The sequence below is a fragment of the Stigmatopora argus genome, chromosome 1 (assembly GCF_051989625.1).
Source record: "Stigmatopora argus isolate UIUO_Sarg chromosome 1, RoL_Sarg_1.0, whole genome shotgun sequence".
NCBI lineage: Eukaryota > Metazoa > Chordata > Actinopteri > Syngnathiformes > Syngnathidae > Stigmatopora > Stigmatopora argus.
In genome coordinates this window covers 21,778,586-21,795,290 of record NC_135387.1, presented here as the reverse complement: position 1 = coordinate 21,795,290, position 16,705 = coordinate 21,778,586, and the positions used below count along the sequence as shown (strand labels likewise).

The 16,705-nt window shown below is 42.5% G+C and overlaps 1 protein-coding gene across 4 annotated transcripts in view; it reads right to left on the bottom strand.

Annotated features, from left to right (window-relative positions):
• Positions 1-1,674: 1,674 nt before the first annotated feature.
• The window catches only part of nav1a (neuron navigator 1a), a 54,826-nt gene continuing 39,795 nt past the window's right edge, over positions 1,675-16,705 (bottom strand). Inside the window, exons 7-32 of one of the 4 annotated variants that reach the window (XM_077608422.1) lie at positions 16,044-16,182; positions 13,821-14,118; positions 11,390-12,122; positions 10,785-11,285; positions 10,357-10,398; positions 10,101-10,252; positions 9,461-9,643; positions 9,251-9,330; positions 9,122-9,145; positions 8,904-8,981; positions 8,605-8,688; positions 7,811-7,919; positions 7,577-7,698; positions 6,634-6,818; positions 6,382-6,544; positions 6,116-6,308; positions 5,341-5,429; positions 5,159-5,257; positions 4,908-5,079; positions 4,379-4,644; positions 4,169-4,320; positions 4,028-4,099; positions 3,731-3,936; positions 3,452-3,570; positions 3,197-3,382; positions 1,675-3,119 (exon numbers count right to left, since the gene is read on the bottom strand). In XM_077608422.1, the coding sequence (XP_077464548.1) occupies positions 3,039-3,119; positions 3,197-3,382; positions 3,452-3,570; positions 3,731-3,936; positions 4,028-4,099; positions 4,169-4,320; positions 4,379-4,644; positions 4,908-5,079; positions 5,159-5,257; positions 5,341-5,429; positions 6,116-6,308; positions 6,382-6,544; positions 6,634-6,818; positions 7,577-7,698; positions 7,811-7,919; positions 8,605-8,688; positions 8,904-8,981; positions 9,122-9,145; positions 9,251-9,330; positions 9,461-9,643; positions 10,101-10,252; positions 10,357-10,398; positions 10,785-11,285; positions 11,390-12,122; positions 13,821-14,118; positions 16,044-16,182 (4,528 nt within the window). In that variant the 3' untranslated portion in view covers positions 1,675-3,038. The remainder of the gene's footprint in view (positions 3,120-3,196; positions 3,383-3,451; positions 3,571-3,730; positions 3,937-4,027; positions 4,100-4,168; positions 4,321-4,378; positions 4,645-4,907; positions 5,080-5,158; positions 5,258-5,340; positions 5,430-6,115; positions 6,309-6,381; positions 6,545-6,633; positions 6,819-7,576; positions 7,699-7,810; positions 7,920-8,604; positions 8,689-8,903; positions 8,982-9,121; positions 9,146-9,250; positions 9,331-9,460; positions 9,644-10,100; positions 10,253-10,356; positions 10,399-10,784; positions 11,286-11,389; positions 12,123-13,820; positions 14,119-16,043; positions 16,183-16,705) is intronic. The other 3 variants (XM_077608424.1, XM_077608423.1, XM_077608426.1) reach the window with 3 other exon arrangements.

The window sequence follows — 16,705 nt, the reverse complement described above, 5'->3', positions numbered from 1 at the left end:
TGATCTTGTTTCAGTACTTCATTTTTTAATTTTCCATACCGATTATCCTCATAAAGATTGAGGGGGTGCTGGAGCTTATCCCAGCCAATTATGAGCAGATGTATATAAATATATACATATGGGTAGTATATTGGGTTGCAATTGGATCGTTCAGTACCTGGGGCATTTTCTTCTGTAGCAGGAGTATCCTCTGCTGGGGCGAGGGGTGGCGCTTCTCCTTCTGGGACGGCTGTGGTGGTCTCAGCAGGTGTCTGTGGCCGAGCTGGCTCGGTTTCCTCGACCACCGGCTCGGGCTCTGGAGCCTTCTCAGCGGGCTGTGGTACCTTTTCATCTGCCTTTTTGGACGGAGCCTTCTTAATGGGTGTGGGATTTGCTGGCATCGTGCTGGGAGAGGGCCAGTCCTCAGGATGATGTCGCCCACCCCCTCGGAGGTCATTTATAAGGCTCGGGGACAACTTTACTCCACCCATGACCTCACTTGGATGTCTGTGGAGTGTGGCCTCCACTCCCCAAGATGTGAAATACAGTAGCTTAATTTGGAGATCAAAAAGTGAGTTTGTAAAACAAACATTTTGAAGATACTCGAAGAAATCCCATCAGACATGGACAACCCAAATAGAAAAGTGATTTCATTATGGGCAAATATTTTTTTTTCCTGGTCATGTGTGCTAAAGCTATCTCCCTCCTCAACCCAATAACATTTGAGTCCCTCTCTTTTTTAGACTATAATCAAATAGGGATCAGAAGACAGAGTATACATTCATTTCCAACACAGTTTGTTCTTGGCAGGGTTGCAGGGTGCTGGAGCTTATCTCAGCCGCCTTCAGGCGAAAGCCGGAGTATACCTTTCATCATTTACTGGCCATATTATTTTTTGCATTATTTTCCTTTTCTAAAAATGTGGGTATTGATTGGATTGCAATTGGATCGATATCAGCAAAACATATTTGGGGGAAAATCTGAAAGAATCAGATGTAAAAAGAAAAAAGAAATCAACATTGGGAGATCCCAAGTGATTATGATGTTTGTCTGGAATGATCACATTGAATTCTTGGGATTCTAAAGGTCTTGAAACAAGAATATAATAACGACACGAGTAATTCTGAACTTAAGACAGGTGCTCATTATGGAAGTGAACACTACCGATTGGTTTGTAGCCAATCCACAGGCCTTTTCCATTTCCCCCTTTCAGGTGTGGAGCTTTCCATTTTGTTCCGAGTCAGACTATATACAATAATTAGCGAAAATATAATTTTTAATTATCAGTAAACTAATATAATCAAGGCCGTATTACTTTTAAAGACTCCATTGCATCCATCAACTCACTTCATGGCATCCCAAGATTCCATGCAAATATAGAATGCCCTCTTGTGGCTTTGAGGGGTGTAAAAGTGAGACCACAATTCAAATGGATATATCCACACTCTATAATTGTGTCAGTTTCTTGCAAGTGCTACAATATGTTCCAAAATTAAATGAAATACAATTTGAAATTAAATGTTTTTTTTTAATGCTGTGAGTCATTGCCTTTTCAATGAGATTATGCTGATTTAAAAAAAATAAATAAAATAAACAATTGTTCTTCAGCCACCCACGGACAATGAAATCCAGGTTCATCAATTCCAAGTGGACAACGAGATAACAAGATTACAAACTAACGCAGTTATGAAAGACTTATGGGATGGCATGACTTTATTATGTCCATAGCTCATGTTAGACATGTGATGCGGTTACATACTAGACACGGCCGTCCAAAACACTTTAAAATCAAATGCTCCTACCCCTTACTGAAGGAAGACAAGGCCCATTATCTCCATTTCTCTTTACATTTCCACACTTTTTCCAAGGATTGCTTTCGCAGATGCGCTGGTTATTTACATTGTTTACAACAGCGACGTCATGTACAAAAGAGAAACAAATCTTTAGAAATATTTGCATCAGAAAAAGTTCTTTAAAACAAAGTGAAGAACGATGATATCCATTTGTTTGTTTTTTGTTTTTGTTTTTTTTTACAAACATGGTAGGCCCGATTAAAGAAAACATGAAAATGTAAATCCGTATTTCATCTTAAAAGGTCTTTTGAATGATGGTGTTTTCAGACTTTTCTGCACTCATGAAATCACGCTCAGTAGAAGAAGCAGCCCTTCACCCTAACTATGAACAATAGGTCCAAAGCACCACGATAAATTTGCGAATTGGTGAGTAGAAGAGATGAGCTGCTTCCTGTCAAAACTCACTTCAAATTGAGGCCTCAAAATGGTGGATTCAAGCAGCTCAAAGGCAGCTTCAGGCCGATTGGGGCTTTCAGGCACAGACAGATGTAGGCATCGAGTCTCTACTTTGCAACAATGCCTTGTTTGCAAAGTAGAGGAAAATCTGGACAGAACTTGTCCAGACACATAAAGGGTTGGGAGTTTAAGGCCCACCCACGGTTTTCTTTTACTCTTCTACGTTGCACTCTGAGCTCTCCCACGTGGCTATTCATGAAAATGGCTAAAGATGGAGACTTTTCCACGTAATAATTAGATAAAAACAAATGACAAAGTGAAAAAGGAAAGAAAAGAAAAAGCTTTTTGTGCAGATTTGGATGTTTTTGGATGTTTGAAGCAGCATGGACGGAAGCACTCGTTTGGTTTTAAGACCACAGACAATTTTTGCTGCACATGGTTGATTATTATTGGGAATTAATCAGTATAAAACCCTACAAAAGATGTATCTTCCTCTATTGCAAAAAAAGGTTTAACTATAACTACATTTTTTTGTATTTTTTCAATTTGGAAAATTAGGCTTGTTTCATTTGTAGATAAACAGAGGTGCTGCTACCAAGCAGTATTATTGTTTAACTGCAAGCTTCTCTATTGATACAATGATGAATCCTGAAGTCCACTTAATACAGACCAGAAATAAAGTGCAATTTTGGCATTGAACAAAGTACGTACGTAAAGCACCCATAGTTCCAGAAGGGGGCAGATGTGGGTTTGGACTGGTCTTTGTTTTTGTGGAACACAATTCTCCAAATAAACAATACAAGTCAGTCCTCAGAGCGGATGCAGACTGCCTTCTAGCTCCGGCGACTCGACCGTGTTTGCCGACTCCTGGAGCTTCAACAGCATGATCATCTTTTAACAGAGAGAGGATACTCAAGATTCCATATTTCTGGGGGGGGGGGGGAGGCACACACACGTTTCCAACTCACCAGGGGGTCCGAGTCAAGCGAGCTGGGTGGAGGGATGTCTTTGGGGGGCCTCTCCTCGATGTGCGCACCGATACTTGGGGAAGGTAGGTGGTAGAGTTTGGACTGGTCCTGCTGTGAATTGGCCCAAGGAAGGGTCCCCCTTACCCACTCCACGGGATCCTCCCACACCGCTTTCTGACCGTGGACCTGCGTCACAACATACACGAGGACATTGTCGTTTTTGTCACTGCCAAAAAGCTAGTCATGTGTGCCCACCTTAATGCCGTCTTTGGCTCCTTCTTGCAGGTACGGTATAATGGAGTGGTTCCACAGGTCAATGAACCACTTGCGGAAGTCTTCTACCGACACGGGGCATGAGAGGAAGAAGCAAGGGCCTGGTGACGTGAGAGAAGAGACACATTTGGATTATAAATCGTATCTGCTTCAGAAAACCCTGCTGCAGTGGTGTCAAGCATTTCAAACATTCTGTTTGCAAATGTGTTCCTTGGCCTTACTTTGGGCTTCACTGCTTTACTGGTTTTGACCATTTCTCACCTATCAGGAAATCAGAAGTGCTGTGTTTCTCCAAGAACGTGTGAAGGTGGTACCAGAGCTTCGGGACCCAATCTAGAACGCCGAGGAGGTCCTGGTGTTGGCACGTGTCGTGCTCCTTCTTCTGGTAAGATTCCACAACTTTGCGGTGGAGGTACCGCAAGAGAAAGCCGTTGGCCGGTTCCACATTATTTGAGAATGGAACCATTCTATGGACAAGATGCTAAAAGTCAGTGAATGCCTCTTTTGACATAAAGAGTGCTCAAGCATGCATTTTTTTTTTCCGGACAAGGCGTTCACCTGAAGCTAAGGTGCAGTCCGTGGTTGGATGACATCTTCACAGATTGATTGGTGGTTCCGATGATGTAAGGACTGAAACGGCCAAACACCACACTGCGTTCAAACACTTGGATCTTACTTACGCCAAATGAGGCCACTCACCATTTATGATACTTGCAGGTGAGCGCTCCGTTAATGAGCTCGGTGATGGCGGCGGTGTCGCTGATGTCGTCGATGATAACAACTAGCGGGAGGACGGCAGAGTTCTCTCGGTCAATCCGATTTGCCAGATCGGACAGATACCCCTGTAGTTCCTGTGAGAGGGAATAATGATGAGATCAAGCGCCGCCTTTCTCATCACACGAATATTACCTTTTGCGTCTGCCGATGCATGTTGAAAGAGACGGTGGCGCAGCGGGCCGCCGGTGAGTTCTCGCCGTCCCCCTCGGACGAGTCATTGCGGCTGCGCTGCACGAGGTAGTGCGCCAGGTGCTGAGCCAAGTAAGTCTTCCCTGTGCCGCTGGGCCCAGAGAGGACCAGACGCCTGTGCTTTATCAGAAGGCCGATGTAGTGCAACATCATGGGCTTGGGGATGAGGGTCTCGAATACCAGCGAGTCCACACTTTGTTCTCCAAGTCCTTAGCGCAGATAAAAATTGAGAACATAATGCTTCACAGGTGCCAAGTGGGGAAATGGTATGAAAACGATACTGGTCAATGAATTAGAGAGTGATTATCAATGTGTGTGCTCTCTCTAGTGGAGCAGGTTTACCCATGTTTATAATTAATTATTTTCACTTTTCTGAACTACTGATATATTAGGCAGAATTCTAATTTGCTGAAATGATTCCTTGGTAGTTTCTTTGGTGGCAGTAATTCTAGAATTTATTCCAGGTCCTAACCTTTCAAGGTGACAAAGATGCGAGCCGGACCACCACTCAGACATCGATAAGGTGACATGTGCGGTTTATCGCCTCCTATCACTCTCATTGCACCCTGTTTCATCTCATACATGTGAAGCGAATCACAATTAAGACCCAAGCTGGCTGTCGGATCCACTTGAGTTAGGTACTCCTGAGAAAGAAAGACCCGAAATGAAAAATGTTAACATTTGCGAGGATTCAAATGCTGAAATCCGTCCGCAAGGACTTACCCTGAACGTCTTGGCTATCATGGAATCCAGATAGGCCCACTCCGTCCTGTCACCGATCATCACGGAGCCCAGATAATGTTCCTGCTGTTGTTTATGCTCCTGTGGAGAGGCAGGGGGTGCAATTTCTCATGACTACGTGAGTGCAAATAGTCAAAAAGTAACCTAGGCCAGTGTGTATTTACCTCAGCTTGATCTCTAAAGCGAACCAGCACTTGTGCACACACCTCCTCCAGTTCAGAGGAGATACTTAATATGTTGCCTGGAGACACATCTGCACGACATAGGGAGAAAACAACCATAGTGGTCGGTTATGACATGAAGTACAATAAAACAATCCATAAAATACAACACAAGGGCTGTATGAAAAGCCCCTGAGAAGAATGCCCGATTTTGTTTTGTTTTGTTTAAACCTGAATTTCCAGTTTTAGCCAATCAGATGCGAGTATTTCAGATAGAATGAAAGTCAGAAAAAAGTCAGTTATGCCAGCAATGCCATTTTCTGTCCAACTGTTTCATAGAGGATGTGTAGGAGGGCAAAGAAAGGTGGGGAGACGGAGGGGCTCTGTGGATTACCCTTATTTAATTTAATAATTTAATGCCACCAAAGTGACAAATCGCTCAACCCAAAAGTTGAAAAGAACATCAATGAGTTTTATACTTTATTCATTAATGATGGATTTCTTTATTTTCATTTTTTAGCCTGACCTATTCACATAGAGAATGGCAAATCTGAGTATCCTAATATCCTGAAACAGTTTTCATGTGCCACATGGGAGTTTGATGTACTTACTACCATTGTGTTTGTTTAAATTATGTTGTTCAGAGATTGCATCTGGACAGAAAAAGATATTGGTGGACCAAAAGAAAGAAATAATGAATGGAATACCAATACAAAAGACATGCGCATAAACATGCTACCTAATGTAACTAGTGATACAATACGTGCTTGTGACTTACCTGCTCCTTTACAATCATTCAGACTAAGGCTAAAGGACTTGGTGAGGGACATTGGCTGTCTCAGTGACGATCCGGAGAAGGAGGCCAGGCCCGAGGGTTGCGAGGTGGATGACGTGGGACCGGACCCGGATACGTGGCACTGACCCCCAATTCGCAGATGGTCATTCTCCACCTTCAGGTTCTCTACCGTTGACTGGAATACAAGCAGGCAGTATTAAAAAAATGTATAAAAAAGTCGGTAGATATTCTTTCCAGGATAAGCGGACCTCCATGTTGTCCATTGCGTCTCTGAGCTGCTCCAGCTGATGAGCAGAATTTAAAGCCTCCAGTCGAATGTCGGTCAGCTCTCTTTCTTTTTCCCATAGCTCTGAGCGTAACTCTGAAACTGCCATTTCATCTCCTTCTTCCACCTCTGTTATCCCCATGACCCTTGAGTGATCACAAAAGTCATTGCAGACCCTTCAACCAAGAGCAGCAAGTATTTGATTTTTATTTTATTAGTAGTATTTTTTTTCTACCTTGAAGAGGTATCAGATGTAGACATTTTGCGGGTGACTGACATGTTATCTCCTGAATCCGCTCCTTCATGCAGCAGCTTTGGTGAGTTAGGAGCAGAGGAGTCCGGTGTGACAATTTCTTCAATGTCAGAGCAGGTTTTGGTCCCTTTCTTAATGCTGAAGGCCTTGTTAAAGGAGCTTCTTAGCTAAAAAGAGACATATGACCACTTAGAGACAGTCAAACTCACAACTCAGTGAATGTCTGACTTTACTATGGTGGAATTTAAAACACAAACACTATAGAAAATAAATCACGTGGCCATCACCCTTTCTAAAACATTTCGAAAGTCAGTTGTCGTTATTTCTGCGCACAATTTGCATAAATGTTAGCAAACTTGGGAGTGCAACGAAATACTCTACACAACGCAATTTTTAGTTTGGAAGTTAAATTTTATGTCAATAGAAATTCTGTTCAATTTATTGCATATTTGTGTTGTATTTGTCACTGAGTGAAGCGGCTCAAAGTCAATGACAGACAATGAGTTAAGAATGCTAAAAAACAATTATAACAGTGAATATCATTATGACTTGTGAGTTAAGTTTTAAGGATGACCATTGAGGTGATAAATCTTGACAAAGAGATGACTCTTCCAATGCATGTGCAAAATAACAGTGCAACATCCTTCACATCGTAAAGTGAGTTTGCAAAGATACGATAAGTTGTTTCGGTTTGATCAAATGTGATGTATTTACACTTAACTGTAGAAAGGAAGTGATTATTAAAAAATGATTTCAAGTTGGGCACCAATGAATCCTTATCCATGGAAAAACCTCAACATTTATGGTAACCACACAACGTTGAAAAATGTGAAAAGACAAAACCGAAAATTCAGAGGGTGGTCATGATTTATTAGGGGTGTGCAAACAGAGACAGCGGGTCATCACAGCAAGATGTTTGTCTTACCCAACTCTTTTTCTTCTTCTTTTTGGCTTCGTGGTCCTTTAAACTGCCTAAACTTGACATACTGGTCAAACTGTTGAGACTTGAGAGGCTTTCACACGAGTTCTGGCGGTGAATACGCAAGTCTGGGGCAAAACATGAAAGAAAAAACACTCAAGCGAATGCTCAAAGAAGTAGAGGACATGATCAAAATCACAAGATTGCTTTTATTTATTGATTTATTTTTGTTTTTTTAACCTTTATCATTATCCGGGTGGTTTAAGGCTACGTGTATAACGGCCTGTGCTTCCTCATTTTTGGACTTTAGAGCTTCGATGGTCTCCCGCAACTCCAGCAGCTCTGTGTCCTGCATACATAGAAAAAGAAGGATTCCTTTAGGAGAAGCAGTGTCTGGTGTTTTTCTAGTAAAAAAAAACAGTGGGAGGCCAGTGAGGTTTGATCCTGAAAATGTGACTACTTCAAAGGTACGAGTTCAAGCCCCATACAGTGCTGCTTATTGTGTGCTTAAGTCATCCGTAGTGGACTCAAAACCTAAATCTGGCCCGACTACTTTAAGGTTAAAGAGACTTTGCTTCTGGCTGGACTGCACAGGTCAGTGCGCTGGCACTAACTACAAAAGCAAGTTCTGGAGCAATCCAGACAGGCCTTTCAGTAGGAGCAGCAAGGCATGAAGCATCACCAGAGACGCCTCACATTTTAAACACACAGTGGTCAGCCCCTTCACCTCAGATCACAATATTCACACTCAAAGCGATAGGGCAATGGAAGAATGCAGGAATGTGTTGTGCACACGCAAACTAATTGAGGCTTCAGTGAGCTTTTTCTTTAACCGATCCCCTTCTCGGGCTCCGCTGAGCCTAAGTCATAACGCGACTGCGGCAAGGGCCTCTAACCCACATTCCTCCACACCGCAAGCTGTCGTAAAAGTCACCTCGCCGCGTGACGGCAAAGACGTTGATCGCCGAGAACATCGGTTCGGTGATGAAATGCAGATGGAATTCAAGCTTGTGTGTTTTCTAATGCTGGGGTACCTTTTGCTCGTGACTTAATGATAGACTCTGGAGTCGGGTTGACATCAGAGAAAGACTTTGCTCAAAGGCGGCCACCAGATTTGCCTGTTCGAAAAAGAAAGAATAAATTGGAATCTGGAATACTCAAGTTGAAACGTTTGCGCAAAGACAAATCGTATTCCAACCCTACTGGATAACTTATAATTATTGGTAACACTGAATATATGTGCTATGAAATCTCCTACAAATGTGTGATAGCATTTAGAAATACATATTTGCCAATTTTAAAAATTCAAATGGTGTCAAATTTAAACACTTACGTTAGCTGACAGTTGCGTGGTTAGATTTGACACCTTCTCCTGAGAAGACTCCAGTTCTCTCCTCAGCTTTCGGATTTGCTGCGGGGGAAAAATTTTGCTCAGTGTGGCTAATGTTCCACAAAAATAACTTACATGGAGGGTGTTTGAAATGAAGGACACGCTGGTTTCAATCAGACAATGGAGAAGGAAAGGGACAGAGCAGCAGAATGAACACAAACCTCTCCCTGTATCCTTTCCTCTGCCTTCAGATGCAGTTGAAAGAAAAGTAGAGATGTTAGAGAAAGAAAAGACATGCTTGAGAGAAGTAAGGGAAGAAACAATAGGAAAAGGGATAAATGTGTAGCTACCTGTGACTGAATGGCATTCCCACTCACCGAAGAGTAGTTTGATGAGGCATTGGATGCCAAGGAAATTGCAGATCCGTGAACTGAAACACAAAATTAGAGGTATCCCTGATGCAATTAGAGAAAAAATAGATACGTTAAGAATAAAAAAAAGGGAAAACATTTGTTCTGAATGACGTTTTAGGATACAAATAACTTTCATTTTAAACTTACATTCATCATTTACATCTTTGTCTCTGAAGGAGCCAGAGCGAACCATTCCTAAACTGCGGGGGCGTTCTGCAAGTGACAAAGTGCTTCCAAGTGGAGACGCCCCATAGAGTTCAATAGAATTGTCTTGCGTTGGGATGCTGTTGGATCGAGTCATCCTCGGTGGTCCACTAAGCGGGCTTGGCACTGGGAGTAGGGCGCAACAATGAGGACAGTCAGTTCACTTTGTCAACACTTAATTATTCATGTCAAAAGATATTTTAATCTAAAATCGTTTTATTTCTATACTAGATAAGGTGATTTGACTTGACAAGTAAGTTGGTGATGAGTTTGCACACATGAATATGGACCGTATTTCCGCACTATAAGGCGCACTGGATTATAAAATGCAGTAGTAGTAGTAGGGGCTTGTGTTATACATCCACTAGATAGAGCAGGAGTAGTGGTAATACTACTAATATTTAGGAGTTGTGTTATGCATCAACTAGAAGAGGGAGCTGTGCTAAAGAAAATTTAACCAATAGTGTTCCATATAAAAGGCACATCGGATTATAAGGCGCACTGCTGCCTTTTGAAATAAAAGTCTTTTAGTTGCGCCTCATAGTGCGGAAAATATGGTACACGCTTTTATTCCGAGACACACCTGAAGTAGTCGTGGGAGGGCGGGATAAGGATGTGGGCGAGGATGACAGCGTTGGAAGAGTGAGTGAGTCAGTCATGTTCAGAATAGTATGTGAGTGTCTTCTGTCTCCTTTCTCCTTTCTGTCAAAGTCAACGTGCGAGGCACTGCTGAAGCTGAACAGTAAGAAGAAAAAGGCAGTGCTATTCAGTTCAGAAAATTCTAAACATATTCTCAGATTTTGTTGTTGTACATATGAATATGTTAATTCATTTATTACCTTAAACCTTTCTTTGGCAGAGTGTTTCTGTCCCTCTGAGAACTGCAGGGATAAAAAATGTTTACACAATTAGACAGCGGGTACAGGAGGCACAACAGAGCAAACCAAGCAGACAACTGCTTTTAACTGGTAATTATGACTTCACTAGAAGAGTCCAACGCTGAAATTGACCACGAGAGAAAAAATGACTGTTCATAGAGGATGGGCTGGTGGCCAAGAAGAATGAGTTTTCATCCAATGATAATCCATTCGATGTCTTTTACGACAGAAGGTGAATAAATTGTATTTTATGGTAAAAAAGCAACTGGGTGATTTTTCTTAAAATCACAGGAACACGTCCTCAGTTAACCTCTAAATGGGGTTAAATTACATAAAAACGCTAAGGTGCAATATTAGGCAAATTAGTACTGCATGTTGATTGTTCTCACCTGTCCGTCTCTGCCAAGGACACTTGACTTCCAGAGGTCCAGCTTGCTGGGGAGCTTCTGTCTTCATGCCGATCTTTGTCTTTGGACTCACTAGAGTTGTAGCCTCTCACCAACTTCTCCCGGCCCCTCTGCTGCTGGTCTGTAGCCACGCTCATCTGGAAAGGTAGGGACTCCATGCTGCGATGCAGCCCAGAAACACGAGGGTAGAGCAGGGGAGAGGTGCTCCCGGTGCTCCTCTCCACTCCGAGAGAAGTAACCTGCCTGGGGCCCAAACCCATCCCGGAGCCTGGGAAGCAGGCTGGAGAGTTCACATTGAGCAAAGGGGCAGGACTGGGGCTAAGGCAAGGACTTGTGGAACAGGCTATTTCTTGAAGCTTTGCAAAAGGAGGAATCTTTGGAGGCACGGATTCCAGCATGCCGATGATCTCCATGTTGTTGGAGTTTAGCTTGTCAAGATGGTTGACAGAAGGAGGTTTCGTCAAACTACGGGATCCAGACAATCTATAGACAATGAAACACATGTTCACACTTTTTAGACCAAAGACACGTAAATAACATAGTGGTTGATAATCACCACTTTTAAATATAGGCAACATCTTAAACACCTGTGGGTATTAGATGATGGTAAATCTGTGCTCTTTCCCCCACTGGGAGGTCTGAGCCCTTGGAATCTCCCTCCATTCTCAGAAGCGGTTGGTGCCCGGATCCCCTTCAGAGAGCCACACTCCGAGTCCGACACGACAGCTTTAGCCTTGGCTCGCTCCTTTTCCTTCTCTCGGTCCGTTTGATTGACAGGAGTTGGGATCCCCCGACTGCCAGTTTTACTTAGTCCAGCTTGCTCTTTGAGTCTCGGGCCCTGGAGGGCAGTTCCAGAGGGCTTCGTCAGGCCTGAACCCGTGTCCGAGGTGCTGCTCACTGGACGCGCTGAGCTCGGCCGGGTTAGAGTCAAGGTATTTGTCTTGGCTGGACGGGGCAGGGAGCGGTACTGGAGGGACGTTCTGGCATTTGGAGACAAAAAGCCACCTTCGTCGCTGTTAGAGACTTCCAGGCTAGTCTTGCGTCCACTTGCTGCTGGTTTGATGGGAATGCCAGATGCCTTGGGAATGTTGCCACCAGAAGTCACAGTGGACGAACTGCTATTATTTGAAGTGGGCTTTTTGAAACCAAAGTTCCCTCCGGCCGATGGCCTAGCGAGACCCGATGGAGGTTTACGTTGCTCACACGAACTGGTACCGTTCCGCTGATCTTTCCCAGCATCAGAAGAAGAGCGTTGAAGACTGGAGTTTTTTACCGCTAGGCGAGATTTATCTGATGGTTTTCCATCTGTCCTCACTGTACCTGGAGTGGAAGAAAAAAAGACAGTTGCTTGAAAAGTGTCTTTTATGCTACGTTAGACTGTATTCGGATGCCGTATCTTATCTGAACACCTACAGAGTCTGTCTGCTGATAAAACCAAAGCTTTCTCTGGGCAGACAAATATTTCCTAGATCTGACTCACAGCCATGCATCGTATACTTACTCCTCTTTTCCATTCTGATCAGTTCAAAAAAAAATTCTCTGGATTTCCACTAATGCGAAATGTGTGCATGTGTCACAGCTGTGGCGATCAGTCGGTGGAAAAAATCTGTTTAAAACTCAATTTCTCCATAGTTGTCAATAATACATTTGAAGGCAAGTTACAATACGTGATTCAGGCCCAGTGTTTTCCAAAGAAGTGAAACTTCCATGAAAGTTATTATGTGAGAAATATGTTTATGAGTCAATGACAGAATTGCAAGCTTTCGAGTATTGGCCGCACTAGTGAAATCTCACAATGCGTAGGCATTTTTAATTGAGATCTATTGGGGGTTGTTATAGAGGTTTATATACGAGACATTAACAACTCAAAGAACTGCTGTTGAATGAGACCCACCGGCGTGTAGCCCTGGGCCATCTGGAGTCACTTATGGGTATTTTTAAACCCACAACGTGCACACTCACAGTTCCCAGCGCTTATAGAAAAATGACGCATCATGTTTTCGATCTCTTTTATAGTTGTGAAAATTGGCTTCATTTAATGTAAAAGTCGTAATCTATTGTATTACCATAGGCTTAAACCTGTGGTGACAGTAAAGCACGCTGACAGAATCAGGGTAGATATACTGCTTAATTGGCACCAACTGTAGGTACAGTCACCGCATGCATAAAGGAGAATGGTAGGGTACATTAATTCATGACACTTTCCCTTAAAAAAAGGAGATTACAATATCACATGGCAGCCATCATTTTCAGAGCGTCATTGGTAGATGGTGTCAAAACCATTTGAGAACCTTGAAGGTAAAAAAAGTGCTATACAAGTGAAGGCCCATTTCTTGGCTGCATTTTGCAAAAATAAACTTCGAGACTTGAAGACGCCTAATGAGGAACCCAACTGTTTTTTGGGGGGGAAATGCATCCTTTTTCAACATTGGTAATTAAACTTGTAACACTATATTTACCAGTCGTGAGCAATTAAATCAGTGCTCCCAATTGGTTACGGGGAGAAAATAGCTGCAGAGAAAAGAATGACTGTGATTAAATCATCAAATGCTGGCAGTTAAAGCGTGACCTACAATAAATTGCAGAACTATTTTTTCATGATTTGATTTTGAAAAATGATGTAGGAACTCATGCCTATAATTATAGTCTCTGTCTCAACCACAGTGTTTTTTTATTTCTATTTTTTTATTTAAATTTTAAACAACAAGCTTCAATATAAAAGTGCAGGAAATGGGAAGAGTAAAAAAAAAAAGTTTTCACAGTGGTTGTGTATGTGGCTGGTTGGCAGGAAAGGAGTGGGTGGCAATGGGCGTTTGATACATGGCACCACTCTTTAAAGACCCAGAGGGTGGGCTGCAGCTGCAAGTCAATGTGTGTGCACAACGACAGTGTGTGTCTGTCACTCCGTGTGGGTGTAAGGCAGGAGAAGCAAAGAATACTAAGCCGGAGAAATGTGTCAGTGTGGCGCTTTTATATCAGGTTCTAAAAGCAGATAAAGTTGTGCACAATGATGCTTACCTGCCACTTTAAGCCCACTTGGGGGGGTGTGGGCAATGGGGGAGGTGACTGCCACTGGTGGGTTTCGCCCCTTTTTCAAAGCATGGCCCAGTGTCTGAGGCTTCTTCAGTTCGCCCTTTCCTCCTTCATGACCTTCCACCTGCAGCCTCGTCTTTTTCCATTTATTGGCCGATTCTGACTTGAGGCTTCCTGTGTCATATGTGCTGCTACCCAAACTCTTCCGGCTGGGCTTGGTGTTGTCACTGTCCCATGACAGCCCACTTTCCACCAGAGACCTTTTCTCAGCATCTGTGCGCATCTAGAAAAACATTAGACTGGATCAATAACACCAATACAAAAAGTTGTCAACAGTCAATATTTTTATCTCAGCCATGGTGCCTTGCATTGAATTGGTCTGAAAATTACTATGAAAGGTACAAATACATCAATTCTCATCAATAGTTATAACTGTGACGAAAAGAGACAGGTATAACATTTATATACTTTGTCCATTAGATGGCCTTTACTTGTTGGTACTTCGATTTACCAAGGATTAAACATTGCTGGATTTCACACTGATTAAGTCAATATCAGAATTAATTGAGACATTAGTTAGCATTTCTTAATGCTTTATTCATCAAAAATACCTAGTGTTTGAATCGGTTGTGTAGAGTTCTTAAATCCAATTTAGGTTAAAAAAAATAAAAATCCTAGGAAAAATTGATATTGCAATGCTACAAAGTCAGGCGTGTTCATGGCCACAATACAACTGCTTCATTCATCAAAGATAACCCAGTTGAAAAGAGCCTCAGGCAGCAGGTGTCGCTTACAACGGACATGACAAACGGCTGGTTAAACAAGTCAAGTGGCAAAGAATATATGATGAGATTGTTTATCAAGATTAAAACGTCAATTTTTTTTTTTCAAACAAGAGACTTTATACAAGGTGGGTGCAGTTCCTAAAGAGAGCTCACACTCGCAGACTCAGGCCCCTAACTTCTCTAATAAAAAAAATATCAAATTAATGTCATTAAGCCCTCCTTTCCTTTGTCCCACTTTCTTCATACACCGTTGTCCTCTTTTAACATATTCAGCACGAAAAATGTTTATTCAGTTTGAGATTATGAATAACATTCATTCTACTCACAACAAAGGGGAATCATGAAGGCAAAGTATCAGATGTTGAAGAGGCAATTATGTATTTTATCAAATATGGGGCACATGATGACGCGGTGCTTGGTTGCCATGGTATTGGGGGCATAGCGGCTAATGGCTTCCATGACTCCAGCAACAAGGCATGTTGGGAGACGCCCTGCAGGCTCTTTCTGGCCTTGATGCCGGACTGCAGATGGCCCCGTATACGTGTGTGAGCCTGACACCCGTTCTTCACTTATAGTCCAAGACAAAGAGCTGCACTCTCAGCATCCCTTCACGGCTGTTGCCATGGTTACACCAATTTCGATTCTCCTGTGCTTCACTCTAGCTCTCGCTAAAATCCCATATTAACTGCACTGTGGAGGTGTAACCTACATCCTACTTCACACAATGGCTGTATCTTACAGCTTCAGAGATGATGAAGTCCCATTGCATCCCTACTTCAGCTTTTAAATTCCATTGGGAACAACTTAAGTGTACAAAGACTTACAACTTAAAAGCATCACACTGACAATTGCCTATTATTATTTGGATACCTAATATTGGAAATACTACAAATCATCACCATTTCCCCCAAAAACAATTTTGATATATATTGTACAATGATATACAAATTGACCACATTAGTCAAAACTAGTAAAATAACTTGCTTTTCTTCCTAGGATCACTCGATGCTACTGAAACATTTACAAGATGGTCATGAAAATAATACTATTAACACTGGTGCATACTGTTGCCATCTGCTAACCCTTTGGCAATATTACTACAGTCTATTAAATCAAGGGCTGAATTCATGAATCTTGCAGAAAGTCGCAGGGCTAAGATCATTTCATAGAATTGTGTTAGCAATGACATAAATCAGAGTTCAACCCCCCTCCAGACTGCATTCTTACAAATGATCACGACAGAATACTTAGTGGGACTGTTTCTGAGTACTGGAAGGTGTCCTAGTGCCTCTGATCAAAATGTGTGTCCAGTACAAACTCCAAGTAAGCATAAAAAGCAATATCAGCACCTTGGAGAATGAACACTTTAATACTAACATAGCGGTAGCCCTTTTGTGTTCTCGTGGAAGCATGTGGTACTTACCACAATGGCTGAGTTTCTGCGGGAGCCAATAGGAGTGGAAGGAAGTGACGCGAGCGTGGGGCTTGTGATGAACTCCTCAGAGCTAAGGTTGTCGGAGCCGTCACTCAGGCCGCTGCTGATGGAGCTGCTCTCATCCCAGCTAGAACACAAAATGGTTTGCAGATGATAATGATGTTTATAAGTTGGTTTGTCATCATGGTGACATGTCTAACTTCACCATTAAAAGAAACAGGCTCATAAAAGACCATGTGTGATTCTGTAAACTGGAACTCTGCTGAAAAACTGACCTCATCGTTACACCTCTATATATTATTATGCTATTTTTGCAACTCTCTACAATACCAGCAAAAAACAACCATTGAGACTCGATTTTAAGCGGAGGAGTAGCTAGTGTTGCCTATTGGCCTGCCTGCTTGAAAGTAAAAAAAGACTAATACTGAATCCCATAGTAGTCTGACTCGTAGGCAATAGCAGACTATTATTGACTGTATCAACATTTTCAGAGGTGCAATCATTCCTCGCGAGTTTTTGCTGTTCGTGTTGGGGCTTGGTCCTTTAAGTCAGTGAACTTTGAAGGTTCCCTGTTATGCAGGGTGGGAATGTCAAAGTTTCACCCTGACACGTTCCACCTGGCATTAATGGAAAATTCCATTTAACTTGCT